The sequence below is a fragment of the Amblyraja radiata genome, chromosome 15 (genome assembly GCF_010909765.2).
Source record: "Amblyraja radiata isolate CabotCenter1 chromosome 15, sAmbRad1.1.pri, whole genome shotgun sequence".
NCBI classification, from domain to species: domain Eukaryota; kingdom Metazoa; phylum Chordata; class Chondrichthyes; order Rajiformes; family Rajidae; genus Amblyraja; species Amblyraja radiata.
Genome location: NC_045970.1, coordinates 31,800,233 through 31,818,469, shown reverse-complemented (window position 1 = coordinate 31,818,469; position 18,237 = coordinate 31,800,233). Strand labels below are relative to the sequence as shown.

General features: G+C 41.6%; 1 protein-coding gene across 2 annotated transcripts in view; it reads left to right on the top strand.

The window, feature by feature from the left end:
* cacul1 (CDK2 associated cullin domain 1) overlaps positions 1 to 18,237 on the top strand; it is a 74,922-nt gene that overhangs the window by 45,160 nt on the left and 11,525 nt on the right. For both annotated transcript variants that reach the window (XM_033033969.1, XM_033033970.1), the window contains exon 7: positions 3,335 to 3,424. In XM_033033969.1, coding sequence (XP_032889860.1) covers positions 3,335 to 3,424 — 90 coding nt within the window. The remainder of the gene's footprint in view (positions 1 to 3,334; positions 3,425 to 18,237) is intronic.

Below are 18,237 nucleotides of genomic sequence, written 5' to 3'. Positions count from 1 at the left end.
TATTATTCTAATGCAAAACCTCAGTTTATTTAATATAACTCCAGGCAGATTTTATATCCACATTTAGAGCTGGAAGGATAGCTACATATACCTTCATGATCAAAGTAGTCTAAAACGTCATAGTAAGCGAAAGGAAAAAGAATAGCTTCCAGGTAAATGGAAAGTCCCTGATTACTCAACGGTAGGCTATTTTCTCAATATATCTGAAAGAAAAGAGCAAAAGAGAAAGGAGATTTAACAAACAATTTAAAGTTGACCTTGAATCAGTTTACAATTTGTGCAGGTAAACTAATTTTATACTAGAAATGTGATTTTATATTGAAAGGTTTTGCTGTGGTTTTGGACACTTTGAGATGATAATACTTTGAAGACTAATTGCATTGTAACTTTTGTAAGCTATTGGTATAAGTGACATTTCAGAATAGGTGAGTAAAAATCTTTAGTGTTTACACTGAGGGTTAAAAATACATTTCAGGACTCAAAATTTGTAGCGTAAAATTTTATGTCACATTTCAAAATTTCAAATAGAAATGCCTGCATTAGAGCATGTACAAAAGGACAAAATGTACAAAAGAACAAAATGTACAGAAGGATAGCTAGAAAATAAATGAGCTGCACAGTCTACTGAGTGGGAAGTTATTGGGTGATGTTGCCAGAGTATGTATTGATATCCGAATCTTTAAATATTATCACATTAATCTAAGTGGAAAAAGTAGATTTTTTTCTAATATAATAAACATGAAATAACGCTATTATTTGATAGTACTGCGTTTTCATGCTCCAGTATGGTTGGGTGCAAGGTAGAAGTGTTGTAGAGATAACCATTTGAATGATTGTTCTTTTCCATGGGTCTCCTGTGTGATAGTTTGACTGTAAATTAGTCTTCCCTTCAAGATTAAGCACACTACAGCATTGAGTGCCGAATTTAGACTGGAATTTCAGTGTAACAATGAGGATGTATTAAATTATAATTGATCTTATTGAAACATAAGATTATTAAGGGTTTGGACATGCTAGAGGCAGGAAACATGTTCCTGATGTTGGGGGAGTCCAGAACCAGGGGCCACAATTTAAGAATAAGGGGTAAGCCATTTAGAATAAAGATGAGGAAAAACATCTTCACACAGAGGGTTGTGAATCTGTGAAATTATCTGCCTCAGAAGGCAGTGGAGGCCAATTCTCTGTATGCTTTCAAGACTGAGTTAGATTGAGCTCTTAAAGATAGCGGAGTCAGGAGATATGGGGAGAAGGCAGAAACGGGGTACTGATTGTGGATGATCAGCCATGATCATGAATGGCGGTTGCTGGCTCGAAGGGCTGAATTGGCCTACTCCTGCACCTGGTGTCTATTGTCAATTGGATGAGATTGGCAGGTGGTGGTGGTTAATGGTTCAGAAGACATGTGAAGATGAGCAATAAGTTCTCATTTACAGTTCCAGATTTCACACACTTCTCAAAGAATTGTTAATCTCCTGGAATCTGGAAAAAAATATTACGCAAAAGGTAGCTTCTGTCAAGCAAGCCCATTATCCAGCATCCTGCAGGTCCCAAGTCCTCGAGTACAGATCTAGGTCCTTGATAAATATTGTGGGGGATTGTGTCACTACCACCTTTTCGGGTGAGTTCTGGTACCCTATCCTCTAGGTGAAAATATTTTTCCTTCTACTGGTTATCTTAAACTTGTGCCTTCAAATTTGGGACCTATAGCAAAATGAAATGGATACCACCTCTTTAGGCTCCTCGTAATTGTATACACCTCCAAATGTCCAGTCTAGACAACTTCAACCTATCTAGTTTTCACACTCATCATTTTGGTGAGGTTTTGTTGGCATGCTATATTTAAAGAATTTAAACTTCTGTTGCTTTCCTTAAAGTTCCTTCAGTTCCTCCACACATCTGTATTCTCCCGTTTGTGAATTCCTGTGTTGCACTTGCCCAAAAATCTAAAGACTGGAAAATTTCAATCTTTATTTAACAAGGGTTAAGCCAGGACCACTAGTATGATGAGAGCTTAACATCAGTGGTGGGAAAGTTACGGGAGGGGATTCTGAGAGTGGGATAGACCTGCATTTTGAAATGCAAGGATTGGTTAGGGATAGCTAGTATGTCTTTGTGCATGGAAAATTATCTCTTGAATTTGAATTGTTTGAAGAAGTGACTGAAGCTTGATGAAGGCAGGGCAGTGGACTTTGTGGACTTTAGCAAGGTTTTATCAAGGTCATGCATGATAGACTGGTGCAGAAGGTTAGACCAGGTAGGATCCAGGGCATTCTAGTTAATTGCAGATAAAATTGGCTTCATGGTAAGTGTCATGGATAGTAGTGGAGGATTGTTATTCAGATTGGAGGTCTGTGACTAGCAGACTGCTACTGGGATTGGTGCTCTGTCTACTGTTTTTGTCATCTACATAAAATATTTAGATGGCAGTATGGTTAGTAAGTTTGCAGATGCCCCCAAGATTAGTGGTACAGAGGATGGTGAAGAAAGTTACCTAATTTTAAAATGGGATTTAAATCAAATGAGAAAATGGTCCAAGAATTAGCAGATGGAATTTAAGTTGTACATGTGCAAAGCATTGTGTTTTGATGAGTTAAACCAGTGCAGACTTGCACAGTAATGGCAGGGCCTAGAAAAGGTTGCAGATCTAGGTACATAGTTCCCTGAATAGGGTAGCACAGGTAGAAGGGATGGTGAGGAAAGCATCTGCCACTATTGTCATCTTTGGTCAGGGCATTGAGTGCAAGAGGTGAGACATTATGTTGCCAACACTCAAGATGTTGGTGAGACCACACTTGGAGTACTGTTTGCAGTCCTGATTTCCTGTAGGAAGGATGTTATTAAGCTAGAATGGTGCAGAAATGTTTCACAAGGATGTTACCAGATTTGAAGGGCTTGAGTTATAAGGGGAGACTGGACAGACTAGCTTTTTTTTTCCATTGAGTGTGTAGGGACTCAAATCATTAAGAGGCATAGATAGGAAAGGTTGGTCTTTTTCTCAGGATAGGAAAGCCTAAAACCAGAGGGTATTGATTTGTGAGTGGGGGGGGGGGGGGGGGGGGGGGGGGGGGGGTTGTTTAAAGGGGCCCTGAGGGGCAACATTTGCACATGGGGTGCTGAGTACATGCAAAGAGCTACCAGAAGAAGCTGTACATTTGGGTTCAATGTTTAAAAGACACTGGGACAAGTATTTAAATTGAAAAGGTTTAGAGGGATATGGGCCAAAGATGAGCAAGTGGGACTAGCTCAGGTAGGCACCTTGGTCGACGTAAACAAGTTGGGCCGAAGGTTTAAGTGTTCTATGACTTTGACAATATCTTTTCTACTTTTGTTTCAGCTTTGCTAATAGAAGCTCAGTCAACTCCATTTCAGATCACTCCTTCAATCATGGCAAATATAGTTAAAGGCTTATACACACTTAGACCTGGTAAGTGCCTTCTGTGTTTTTTAGTAAAAAAATATTTACGGCTAAACTGTCAGCCTCTTATCTTGTGAAATAACCTTGGGGAGCATTATTCTTAAGCTCTGAATACACCATTCTTCATAATTTTGTGCATATATTTTTCCTTTATCTTGTATCCTCGCAATTTCTAAAATCTTTAACCATAGTCTTGTTTCAAGTGGTTGATTTATTGCTTTCTGTTCTTGAGCTTTGGTGGAATATTACAAGTTGGTCTTATCAACCAACAACACATTAGCTAATCAAAAAAGTAAATATTATTGAAACCCTTAATTAGAGGAAATGTGTGGTTTTCGGACATGGATCGCAATTTAAGAGTTCTATTTTAGTTTTTATAGCTGGTAGTTTCTGGTCTGATTCAAAGCCACATGAGATTATGTATTGAGGCGACACTTTTTTTACAGCACGACTGATAACGTGGTACACGACCTCTTACTAATTCACTCCATTTGCGTGCATGGATTTTACCAATTGTCTGATTGATGTTGAGTAAGATTGATTTTTTTTTTTTGTGGGCTATAAATACTATAGTTTCTTTTTCGTGAAGGGCACAATTAGGCCTAAATGCATCTTAGTCACAAAGGCCTTAATTTTGGGGGCCGACCAAGCATACAACTGGGATGTTTGGATAAAAAAATGATATGTGTCACTTTATTGGGGCAGCTGTCTGTCAGGTTCTTGCAAAGACCAGTGTGTCCTTGAGATGGTTTCAGGATATCTAGGTAAAATTTGAGGAATTTCAAGTTGATTAGTTTTCTAACCAAATTACTTAATTTAAAAAAAAACTATTTAAGAACTAGTATTGCTAATGATCAGCATGAAACCATGGATTATCAAAAAGAACAACTGGTTAAATCTGATCAACGTTGAAAATCTGCGCGTAACTTTTCCTCCTTTACCCCCTTCCCGAAAAGCCTCGATATAAGGTCAATACGACAAGGAGATGTATTCAAGCGCTACCTCAGCTGATGAATTAGAATACTTGCACATTGAATTCCACTTGAAAAAGAGCCAAAGATAGTGAGGGCATAGGATGTGCATGGACTTAGTGAAAGGTCTTGATAGACACTTTGCCAAAGAGCATCATTACTGATCCATCCTCAACTGGATGGATGCTCGATGAGGCTTGTAACACAAACAGTGCCTCCATAATGTTTGGGCCAAAGACCCATAATTTCTTTATTTGCTTCTGTACTCCACAATTTGAGATTTGTAATAGAAAAAAAATCACATGTGGTTAAAGTGCACGTTGTCAGATTTTAACCATATAACCATATAACCATATAACAATTACAGCACGGAAACAGGCCATCTCGACCCTTCTAGCCCTTGCCGAACACATAATCTCCCCTAGTCCCATACACCTGCGCTCAGACCATAACCCTCCATTCCTTTCCCATCCATATAACTATCCAATTTATTTTTAAATGATAAAAACGAACCTGCCTCCACCACCTTCACTGGAAGCTCATTCCACACAGCTACCACTCTCTGAGTAAAGAAGTTCCCCCTCATGTTACCCCTAAACTTCAGTCCCTTAATTCTCAAGTCATGTCCCCTTGTTTGAATCTTCCCTACTCTCAGTGGGAAAAGCTTTTCCACGTCAACTCTGTCTATCCCTCTCATCATTTTAAAAACCTCTATCAAGTCCCCCCTTAACCTTCTGCGCTCCAAAGAATAAAGCCCTAACTTGTTCAACCTTTCTCTGTAACTTAGTTGCTGAAACCCAGGCAACATTCTAGTAAATCTCCTCTGTACTCTCTCTATTCTGTTGACATCCTTCCTATAATTAGGCGACCAAAATTGTACACCATACTCCAGAATTGGCCTCACCAATGCCTTGTACAATTTTAACATTACATCCCAACTTCTATACTCAATGCTCTGATTTATAAAGGCCAGCACACCAAAAGCTTTCTTTACCACCCTATCTACATGAGATTCCACTTTCAGGGAACTGTGCACAGTTATTCCCAGATCCCTCTGTTCACCTACATTCTTCAATTCCCTACCATTTACCATGTACGTCCTATTTTGATTTGTCCTGCCAAGATGTAGCACCTCACACTTATCAGCATTAAACTCCATCTGCCATCTTTCAGCCCACTCTTCCAACTGGCATAAATCTCTCTGTAGACTTTGAAACTCTACTTCATTACCCGCAACCCCACCTATCTTAGTATCATCTGCATACTTACTAATCCAATTTACCACGCCATCGTCCAGATCATTGATGTACATGACAAACAACAGTGGACCCAACACAGATCCCTGTGGCACCCCACTCGTCACTGGCCTCCAACCTGACAAACAACCATCCACCATTACTCTCTGGCATCTCCCATTCAGCCACTGTTGAATCCATCTTGCTACTCCACCATTAATACCCAACCATTGAACCTTCTTAACCAACCTTCCATGAGGAACCTTGTCAAAGGCCTTACTGAAGTCCATATACACAACATCCACTGCTTTACCCTCATCAATTTCCCGAGTAACATCTTCAAAAAATTCAAGAAGATTAGTTAAACATGACCTTCCAGGCACAAATCCATGTTGACTGTTCCTAATCAGACCCTGTTTATCCAGATGCTTATATATATTATCTCTAAGTATTCTTTCCATTAATTTGCCCACCACTGACGTCAAACTAACAGGTCTATAATTGCTAGGTTTACTCTTAGACCCCTTTTTAAACAATGGAACAACATGCGCAGTACGCCAATCCTCCGGCACTATTCCCGTTTCTAATGACATTTGAAATATTTCTGCCATAGCCCCTGCTATTTCTACACTAACTTCCCTCAATGTCCTAGGGAATATCCTGTCCGGACCTGGAGACTTATCCACTTTTATATTTCTCAAAAGTGTCAGTACTTCCTCTTCTTTGATCCTCATAGTTTCCATAGCTACTCTACTTGTTTCCCTTACCTCACATAATTCAATATCTTTCTCCTTAGAATAGAATAGAATAGAATAGAATAGAATAGAATATTCCTTTAATAATCCTTTTCAGGAAATTATTTGCCACGACAGCTTCAAGACAAACATAACACCACGCTTTCATACATAACAAGTTAAAATACGTTAAAATACAAGTTAAAATACAATTAATTTAAAAAAGTGCAGTTATTTATGCTCATTAAAAAGTCTTATAGCAGCTGGTAAACAGGACTTCCTGTATCTCTCCGTTTTGCACATTGGTGCAATCAGCCTCTGGCTGAAGATGCTGCTCTTGATCACCTTCAGGGCATGGAGTGGGTGAGTGGGGTTTGTCATTATGGAACCTAGTTTATTTAGGTGAATACCGAAGAAAAGAAACTGTTCAATATCTCCCCCATCTCTTTTGGCTCTGCAGATAGTTGGCCACTCTGACTCTCTAATGGACCAATTTTACCCCTCGTTATCCTTTTGCTATTAATTTTATTAGAAGATATTTTGATACATTTTGGTTTCACCATGTAGAAATGTCTGAAGAAGGGTCGCGACCCGAAATCTTGCCTATTTCCTTTGCTCCATAGATGCTGCCTCACCCGCTGAGTTTCTCCAGCATTTTTGCCTACCATATAGAAATTACAACAGTGTTTATACATAGTCCCCCCCCATTTCAGGGTACCATAATGTTTGGGATACTTGGCTTCACAGATGTTTGTAATTACTCGGGTGTGTTAAAATGCCTCATTAATGTAGGTATAGGAGGGCTCTCAGCACAGAGTCTTTCCTCCAGTCTTTCCATCACCTTTGGAAACTTTTATTGTTATTTATCAACATGAGGACAAAGTTGTGCCAATGAACGTCAAAGAAAGTCGGCTGGGTCCTAACCCGGGCTTCGACGTGGCGATTCGGGAGGCATCGAGACCGCAGCGCCTCGATAAAAGCCTCCGGCTGTGCTTTCTGGCTGTGCGGCCCGTCAGGAACTGCCTTAGAAGACACACCGTTTCTGGTCGTTCAAACAAATGCCTCAACTCATTGGCCGGCGGTTCATTCTACAGAAAGACAATGATCCCAAACATACTGCTTAACCAACAAAGGAGTTTTTCAAAGCTAAAAAATGGTCAATTCTTGAGTGGCCAAGTCAATCACCCGATCTGAACATAATTGAGCATGCCTTTTATATGCTGAAGAGAAAACTGAAGGGGACAAGCCCCAAAACAAGCATAAGCTAAAGATGGCTGCAGTACAGGCCTGGGAGAGCATCATCAGAGAACACACTCAGCAACAGGTGATGCCCGTGAATCGCAGACTTTAAGCAGTCAATGCATGCAATGGATATGCAACAAAATACTAAGCATGACTACTTTAATTTACATGACATTGCTGTGTCCCAAACATTATGCTGCCCTGAAATGGGGATACAATGTTTAAACACTGTTGTAATTTCTACATGGTGAAACCAAAATGAAAAAAAATTAGCCTTTATTAAAATCTGACATGACCATCACATGTGATTTTTTTTTTTTTTCCTATTACAAATCTCACATTTTGGTGTACAGAGGCAAATTAATAAATGAATGGTCTTTGTCCCAAACATTATGGAGGGCACTGTATGGTAGATAAATTAATTAAAGAATTTGATCTGTTCACAAATCTCACCGTCATAGTTAGATCTATTCATGTCATTATTCCTAAATGTGGCCAGCTCGTAGTTCATGTTATTTTACTTTGCTTGGTGTGTCAAATAGAATAGATTCCTCGTGTGTCAACCAAATGAGGCATCTGTGTGATGCCATGAGCCATCAGCACCTGATGTGGAACATTATCTACTAACCTCATGCTGTGGCTTATCCCTTTACCTTGCTATTGTATGATTAAATTCCCACAGGAACTTCACCAAGTATACCGATTATTTGACACCCTGATGAAATGGTGCCATTTGATTGTCTACAATTCATTTGTAGAATGATAGCACCATATTGTGGATAGGGCTAAACAGTTTATGATTATAATATGAAGGACAACAAGCAAAATCCAGCATCTGTGAGTGGAAAGTATGGCTCGCAACCTTTCTTCAGCCAGAAGTGCCAAGTGGATAACCTTTTGTAAAGGGTCTGCAAGTTCTGTTTCTCTTGCCACAGATGCTGCCTGACCAGCTGAGTGTTTCCGATACTTTGTTTTTATTTTATATTTCCGGCATCAGTATTTTTATTGATGGTGTATCCTGGTTGGCAGACAGGAAGTAAAGAGTAGGAGTGAACGGGTCCTTTTCAGAATGGCAGGCAGTGGCAAATGGAGTGCCGCACGGCTCGGTGTTGGGGCCGCAACTGTTTACCATATATATTAATGATTTGGAAGAGGGAATTAGGAGCAACACTAGCAAGTTTGCGGATGACACAAAGCTGGGTGGCAGTGTGAACTGTGAAGAGAATGTTAGGAGGTTACAGGGTGACCTGGACAGGTTGAGTGAGTGGGCAGGTGTGGCAAATGCAGTATAATGTAGATAAATGTGAGGTTATCCACTTTGGCGGCAAAAACAAGGGGGCAGATTATTATCTCAATGGGGTTAGGTTAGGGTAAGGGGGAGGTGCAGCGAGACCTGGGTGTCCTTATACACCAGTCACTGAAAGTTGGCGTGCAGGTACAGCAGGCAGTGAAGAAAGCTAATGGAATGTTGGCCTTCATAACAAGAGGATTTCAGTATAGGAGTAAAAAGGTTCTTCTGTATAGGGCTCTGGTGAGACCACATCTGGAGTATTGTGTACAATTTTGGTCTCCTAATTTGAGGAAGGACATCCTTGTGATTGAGGCAGTGCAGCGTAGGTTCACGAGATTGATCCCTGGGATGGCGGGACTGTCATATGAGGAAAGATTGAAAAGACTAGGCTTCTATTCACTGGAGTTTAGAAGGATGAGGGGGGGGGGGGTCTTATAGAAACATATAAAATTATAAAGGACTGGACAAGCTAGATGCAGGAAAAATGTTCCCAATGTTGGGCGAGTCCAGAACCAGGGGCCACACTCTTAGAATAAAGGGGAGGTTATTTAAGACTGAGGTGAGAAAAAACGTTTTCACCCAGAGAGTTGTGAATTTATGGAATTCCCTGCCACAGAGGGCAGTGGAGGCCAAGTCACTGGATGGATTTAAGAGAGAGTTAGATAGAGCTCTAGGGGCTAGTGGAATCAAGGGATATGGGGAGAAGGCAGGCATGGGTTATTGATTTGGGACAATCAGCCATGATCACAATGAATGGCGATGCTGGCTCGAAGGGCCGAATGGCCTCCTCCTGCACATATTTTCTATGTCTATCTGACTTCTAGCAGCCCTACCATCACAATTTCCTGTCCAGAGGAAATTTAGTTAAGTTTATCTGATATTAGAAATGACCAAGTTCATGATCAATACAGATTGTGGATACGAGTAACCAACTAAATTATGGCTCAAACTATTTACAGAGATGTGGAGAATTTCTCAAGCTTGTCTCATTCACAGTGACTGTTGCATCACCACTCAATCAGCAAAGTGAAGGAATGAGCAGCACATTGATCAAACATGCTCATCGTGCTCAATTTGAATTCTACCTGAACTATTTATCCCTGAAACTCGGCAGAGCCTTTGTCCACAAACAGGCAAAAGTGTAAGAGTTCCACAAGTGAGAGCGACTGCCTTTTAATATCATGGCATCATTTGACTATTGCAATAGGGATTACTGAGAACTTTTTATTGGGCATTGGGGAGAAAACTCCTCTTGCATGAGTCTTTTTATTCACAAATGGAAAAGGCTTTTGATATTGGGTTATTGGCCATGTCTACTTCAAGAAATGTCAATGGAATCTTCTTCAAGAATGTCCTGGACGGTTATCTTAGCTGCTTCTTTCTCCATTAAATCATAAGTGGGAATGTTAAATGGGGCATTATTTTAGATGCATGATCACTAGAGCCAGGATGTTTAGGCACTAAAACTCTGTAATAGGCAGGTAAAAAGGCAAAATAAATTTTTTAAAAAGGCACGCAAAAGGCATTTATTGACATAAGGCATAAAAAGGCATTTATTTCCACCACCAAAATATGGTTACAAATAATAATGTAAAGGTATACTACATTAAATGACCAAAGTTGCCTGGTTGCACATCATTACTAGTATTTATTTCTCATATCTGGTGGTAAACTATACCGTCTGTCAGACAAAATATGCTTCAGTTGTGAAAAACTTATTTCACCCCAGCTGAGGTCACTGGTGCATACCCGAAACATGCTACTGACTCTATATTCTTGTTGATATCTTGTGCATTACAACTACGTTTGAGAATCTTAGCTATGTTTTGTATTTCTTCAAGATCTTTGCTAGCTAAAATCAGTCTCACATTTTCCTTGTATGTGTTTACCTACATTGCCAAGAACTTTACGAATATCGTCAGTTACTTTGTTGAAAATCTGCAAGTTATTCACTAATGTTTCGCCACGTTTCTCAAGGGAAATGGTAGTTTGTGGGAAGTTTGCAAAATTGGAAGCAATAAACACAAGATCACGGTGGAGGGACTTTTTCTGCATGATTTTACTGATGATTCTGACTGCAGCAGATTCTTCTTCTTCAAAACAGTTGATTTCTTTTATCTTTTCAAAATTTGCAGCATAGTAGAGTACAGCAGAGAGCCATGTACCCCACCTAGTCAAAACGGGCCGAGGAGGTAGCGGAATCTCTCGTGCCATTTCCTTGAACAACTGTACTCGTGACGGTACTTTGAGGAAGATTTTCTTGACATTGCCTAAGCGATTGACATTTGGAAACAAGCTACGTATGTGCTTGGCAATTCTATGAAGTCCTTGAGCTAAGCATGTCAAATGCAACATTTTGGGGAATAAAACTTTGTCACAAACAGAAGAACATTCTCGTGTTTTATACATTCTGGCCAAAGAACAGCAAGTGAAGATGTAAACAACTGAGCAATAGTTGAGCGGTTTGACTTCTCCAATACTTCCCATGTCAACAAATACTCCTTTGATGGTTGACCTGCCTCTAGTGTACAGATGACCACATTGGCAACATATCTCCCCACAGCATCGGTTGTCTCATCTATTGAGATCCATATTTTGTTGCATGCAACTTCATCTCTTAATTGTCTGCACAACAATGTTGAAGATGCTGTCAACATAATTTCTCCATAATGATGACTTACTTGGTATATGTTCATCTGTGTATTTCTCTAAAAAACCTCAGAGATTTGTTTTCCAATTTCCACAGTGGAATTCCAGCATCAATTAATGCCTTGCACATATCACTCAAACTCAGATTTGCGACTGGAGCCAGCAGTAAATGTAGTGAGGAGACTTGGGTATTTAGCTTGGGTAGTCTACACCCTAGCGGTATCAATATTGATTTCTCAAATTTGAGATAGCCCTTATCTTCTCCCTCCTCCCCCTCCCCTTCCCAGCTCTCCTTGTAGTCCTACTGTCTCCGCCTCTTCCTTTCATTTACCCGCCCCCCCCACATTAATCTGAAGAAGAGTCTCGACCCAAAACTTCGTCTATTCCTTCTCTCCATAGATGCTGCCTCACACATTGAGTTTCTCCAGCATTTTTTGTCTGTCTACGATTTTTCCAGCGTCTGCAGTTCTTTCTTAAATAGATCTTGGAGTAGACTGAACCAGCGAGCAGCGGCACAAATGAATGAAAGACTGACGGTGGCACTCCCGGTTTTGCCCCGGTGGTGAAAGTTTACTTGTAAGTTATACTATGTTAACACGTTAATAATAACATTAATATTAACGTAGAAAACGTCATTGTAATCATGGTATGACTAGAGAAAATAGCACGACCTTTTCAAAACGGCAAAAAAAAGGCTGATTTAGACACTTAATCGTGAAAAAGGCATCATCCTGGTGAAATCATCGAAAAATACATGAAAAGGCATTTATGGCATTTATGGCAAAATCCTGGCTCTAATTATCACTCTAGTATACCCAGATTATAAGTATTGTGATAAGTAACAGTTCCAAACAAGAGTGGGAAGTGACTATTTGCAATAAAAAGGAACTTTTTTGTCACTTTGATGTTCCACGGTATACCCATTGGGCTCTCAGCATTAATGTCTTGTGGTGATTGACCAAAACCATGCCTTATCCTGCCAGTAGTGGAGAAGTTCATATACATTGACTACTTTCTTTGAAGAACAGCCGACATTCATGACAAAGACAACAGGATAGCAAAAACCAACTCTGCTTTTGCAATACTGAGAAATAAATTGTAGGAATGAAGAGGAATCGACCTAATGGTGAAATAGAAGGCATATTGTGCTGTTGTACTCTCCTTACTCTATGCTTGCAAGATATGGACAGAGTGCAGAAGACATACAAGATAGCTTAACCACTTCCACATGACCTGTCTGTGCAAGGTACTTCACATCAAGCGGCAAGACAAGGTTTCGGGCAGGGCAGTGGAGTCAGAGTCATCGAGACGGAGCAACTTTGGTGATGCTGGAGTCGGAGACGGTTTAAAAAGTCCCGACTTTGACTCCGACCTCAACATAAATTTCAGAGATTACATAAAACCTTTTGACACTGTATCTTTCGCCCAATGGGAGCGGGGAGAAGAGGAGGTGGCCAGGATACGACTCGTCCTTGATTATGCTGCTGGCCTTGCCGAGAGATCAAGAGATGAGGCTCCAAAGGCACTGGTCAGGCTGCAATTGGAGTACTGTGAGTAAATCTGGGGCCCATATCTAAGGAAGAATGTGCTGGCTCTGGAGTGGGTCCAGAGGAGGTTTACAAGAATGATCCCAGGAATGAGTGGGTTAGCATATGATGAGCATGTGACAGCACTGGACCTCTACTCGCTGGAGTTTAGAAGGTTGAGGGGGACCTCATTGAAACTTTCAGAAGAATGAAAGGCATAGATAGAGTGGATGTGGAAAGGATGTTTTCACTGGTGGGAGAGTCTACGACCAGAGGTCATAGCCTCAGAATTAAAGGGTGCTCTTTAAGAAAGGAGGTGAGGAGGAACTTCTTTAGTCAGAGGGGAGTTAATCTGTGAAAGTCATTGCCAAAGAGGGCTGTGAAGGCCAAGTCAGTAGATAATTTTTAAGGCAGAGAGATAAATTCTTGATTATAACGAGTATCAAGGGTTATGGGGAGAAGGCAGGAAAATGGGATTAGGAAGCAGAGATCAGCTATGATTGTATGGCGGAGTAGACTCGATGGTCCAAATGGACTAATTCTACTCCTATAACTTGTGAACTTGTAAATGGAGTCAATGGAAGGGAGGTTGGTTTGTGTGATGGTCTCGGCAGTGTCCACAATCGCTGCATATTCTTGCGGTCTTGGATGGAGCTGTTCCCAAACCAAGCTGTGATGCATCCTGATAAAACGCTTTCTAGAGTGCATCTGTAGAAGTTGAAGGTTGTTGGGACTTGCCGAACTTCCTAAGCCTTCTGAAGAAGTAGATGTGTTGGTGTGCTTTCTTGGTCGTTGCTTCAATACGAGTGGTCCAGGACACGTTGTTGGTGATATTTACTCCTAGGAATGTCATGTCTATTTCAGAGCCGTCAATGTAAACTCGCTTCCTGATCACGATCATCTTTGTCTTGCTGGCGTTGAGAGAAAGGTTGTTGTCTCAACACCAGGACACGTTCTCAATCTCCTTGTGTGGTGCCACAGGGGATGGACAAAATCCTAAATGAGTATTTCTCCTCTGTATTTACCATAAATAATATACAAAATCATGAGGAATAGACTGGGTAGATGGACAGAGTCTCTTGCTCAGAGTCGGGGAATCGAGGACCAGAGGACATAGGTTCAAGGTGAAGGGGAAAAGATTTAATAGGCATCCGAGGGGTAACCTTTTCACACAAAGGGTGGTGGGTGTAAGGAACAAGCTCCCAGATGAGGTAGTTGAGGCTGAGACTATCCCATTGTTTAAGAAACAGTTGGACAGGTACATGTAGGACAGGTTTGGAGGGATATTGACCAAGCGCAAGCAAGTGGGACGTGTAGCTGGGATATTGTTGACCAGTGTCGGCGAGTTGGGCCAAAGGGCCTGTTTCCACACATTATCACTCTATGACTCTAACAGGTGGATTGAAATAGGGTGCTGCTCTGGTGTTAGTTTAGTTTAGAGATACAGCATGGAAACAGGCCTTCGTCCCACTGAGCCCATGCCAACCACCGATCACCTGTACACTGGTTCTATTCCACACACTGGGGCAATTTTGCAGAAGCCAATCAACCATCAAACCTGCAACGTAGGAGGAAACCAGAGCATCGAAGGAAACCCATGCAGTCACAGGGAAAACATGCAAATTTCACATAGACAGCACCCATAGTCGGGATTGAACCCAGGTCTGTCATTGTAACTTACAATGAAAAACTCTTAAGGGGCGGTTCATGTTCATTAAAATGGATGCCATCACTCCACACAAAGCTAACTATTTTGCCAACAATGCTAGATTTATCGATGAAAACAATAAAATAGTACCTCGGACATTAGGCGTAACGGACACCAAGGCACATCATGAGAGCATTTATCTCCAGAACATTTATCTCCAGTAGAAGAAATTTTGAAAGATTTTGAAATTAAGAAAGACCAGATTCTATGCATCGTCACGATAATGCTTCAAACATGCTAAGCACAATAGAAAATATTAATAAAGTTGAAGAAGAAAAAGTCACAACTGAAAGGAAGATCTCTGCTGCAGATTCTGAAACTGAAACAGCAGAAATAGAACAGAATGATGAAAGTTTATATGATATTGTTGAGGAGGCATCTCAGCTCTGTCTAATCCAACATATGCGTTGTGCTGTACATGCATTGTAACTAGCAGTAAGAGATGGATTAAAGGAATGCCATGCAGCTACTCTGATAGGTAAGGGGAGGCAAGGAGCACATGTATGATGGTGAAGCATTTGCTTGACCTAAAACCCTTTCTAGAAGACATTGATAATCTCAGTATCTTACTGAGTAAAGGTCAATGGAGGTTGGTATCACAATTAGAAGCTCCTCTTGCTCAGTCCCCTGCAGCTTTCTGGTGACCCTTACGCAGTCACCAGAAAGCTGCAAGCAGAGGATTTAACTCCTGGAACATTCCTATGGGAGTGGAAACATTTAGTATTTCACCTATCCAAAGCTGGAGGATTAATTGCTGAAGGAATTGCATCGTCAATGAAGAAAAGAGATGGTCTGCTACTTGAAAATCAGATCTTGTTAGCTGCTGTCTACGTAGATCCAAATAACCAAATATTGTTGACCGAAGATCAAATTGCTAAAAGCAAAAGAGGCCCTCTGTCATGTTGCAGTTTGGATAAAAGGGCTACTACCTGAAAAGTTAGAACCACAAAATGAAGATGGGAGTACCAAATCCTTCTCATCCTCTTTAAATTATGAAGAGTCGAGGGGAAGGGGGGGCTGGAGGAGGGGGGAGAGAAGGGAGGGGTAGAGGGGGAAGAGGAAGGTGAGGGGGAGGGGGGTTGAAGGGGAGGGAGGGTGTAGGAGGGGGGCAGAGGGGGGTGAGGGGGAGGCATAGAGGAGGGTAGGGGGGAGAGAGGTGAGGGGAGGTAGAGTGGTGGAGGGAGAGGAGGAGGAGGAGGAGGAGGGAGAAGAGGAGGTGGGTAAGAGGTGGAGGAGGGGAGGGCGGCGAGCGAGGGTGCTGCAAAAAGCGGAGAGAACTGTAGTACAGGGCCGGACTCTAGTATAAAGCTCTCGGGTTCCCTTGGGAAAGCCGAGGCGCGAGCGTACTGCCTGTCGCTCTTTGCGACGTCATCACTCGGGTGCTCCTCGGCATCCCTCTGGTTCTCAATCCCGAGCCCTGGGGGGGGGGGTGAGCGCTGTTGGGCTGTGGGCGGGGCGGGCACCATGGCCGGCCGCACTCGGGTGCTCCTCGGCATCTCAGAGTTCGAGTTATGCGGGGGGGGGGGGGGGGGGGGCACGTATCTTGCGGCTCGTGGAAAACAGTGGCCAGCAGGCTGTGCCTTGAAAAATCTGAGCAGCTCGCCGCGAGGAGCAGAGGCATTGTGATGTCATCAGCCTGTGGGCTTCAGCTTTAGTTAGCTTAAGCTTCAGATTGGCGAAGAATTTGAAGAAATAACTGAAGAAATAATGAACCAAATTTTCCGATGAGGCAATTTTAAACATCGTGAAGTAAATCTCTACCAGAATATGTAAAAATTTCACCGTTAGTATGTCGGGTTTTCGAGAAGATGTGAATCACACACAAGCAAACAAATAAACGATCAGAGTTTTATAAGTGGTGGGGGGGTGGGGGGGGGGGGCGGGCGGCGACATACGTCGTCACACACACTAGCCACCCCCACACACACACACACACACACACACACACACACACACACACACTACCTCCCCGCACGCACGCTAACTACCCCTTTGATATTATATTAATATATTATTAATTTGTCCTTTTACCCCATAATCGCCCTATCCACTGACGCATAGCCCCCAACTCACAGGCGCGTCTAGAGAGGGTGGGGGTAGAGAGTGAGGGCAGAGAGAGAAGGGGGAGAGACAGAGAAGGGGCAAGAGACAGAGAGGGAGAGGAGGAGAGGGAGGGTCGGTGAGGAGGGAGGAGGGAGAGAGAGAGGGGGGCTGAGAGGAGGGGAGGGGGAGGGAAGGGGGTAGGGGAGGGCTGCATCGGTGTGGCACAAGGACATGCCCTGGATAATTATGTGCTTTGGGAAAGGACAAGGGCTATTCTTTGGAAAGTGAATCAAATTGTCGCACATGTGACCAGATGGCATCAGATAAAGTAATACATTAAAAAATTATTGTAAGAGATTAATCTTATTCATTGCTATTTTCCTACCTACAGAACTATAATGCACGTCTGCTAAAGATATGAACATTCTAGCTTTTTAAAATTCATAGAGTTTGTAAGATAAAACTGAGTTATGAAAAAAATGCTTCCGTGTGAGGTCACAAACGTGACCAGTCATATTTGACCTCTGACCCAAGACAAACATTGTCAGCATAACATTAACATTTCACTTGATAAACCTCGAAAAAAAAAAAGATTCATATAAACAGTACTAAACAATATACCTGTAAAGCTTTCAGAATTAGAAGTGACATATTCCACAATTCTTCATATTTTTGGCCACACATGTTAATGGGCCACAAGTGTTTTGGTTAAACTTGAACAGTTTGGCCTAAGAATCAGTTCTGAAGCACAAACCTACCAATCAAAGAGGTATCTTTGGGACCTTTTCTTTCCAGTATATGAACCAACTTCACGTATCAATCCACTTCTTGATATTCTGTGGTGAAGAGTATTTCTTGCAGAGCAGTGAAGTGAACTTTGGTAAGAAACTAAGTTGGATTTTCAACTTGTTCACCGCTATTTGTTCATCATTCCTAGATCACTGTGGTGCGAGACAACTGGACGGAATGTACTTCCCAACAAAATAATACCTATGTATCACTGCAACAGTTCGGAAGTTATTGGTGGCTATATTTAATTAGTTAGAAGTGAAGGTTGTTGGGTTGTAAGGGATGGAAATTTTCAAGGCTCCATTTTGGCAGCTTTTAGTGACATCATAAAATAAACCGAATGTTCAACATAATTAACACAGCAGAAAAATAGCTTCCAAACTACTCATCTGGCCATTTACTTTCCTGTTGCACAATCATCATCTATAATTGTGCTTGAATTTAAGACCCGTTTTGAAAAAAAGTGATATGCTTACACTAGTTTTAAGTATTTATTGGAAACATAGTGCTACATTGTAGAGGCACCAAACTTCGTGAATAAACAGTTTCTACATTCAGGCATTAGAGGTTAGATATACATGCACATTTAATCCTCCAACACAAAAGTAATTGTTGCTGCTGCGAAGTTGTTGCC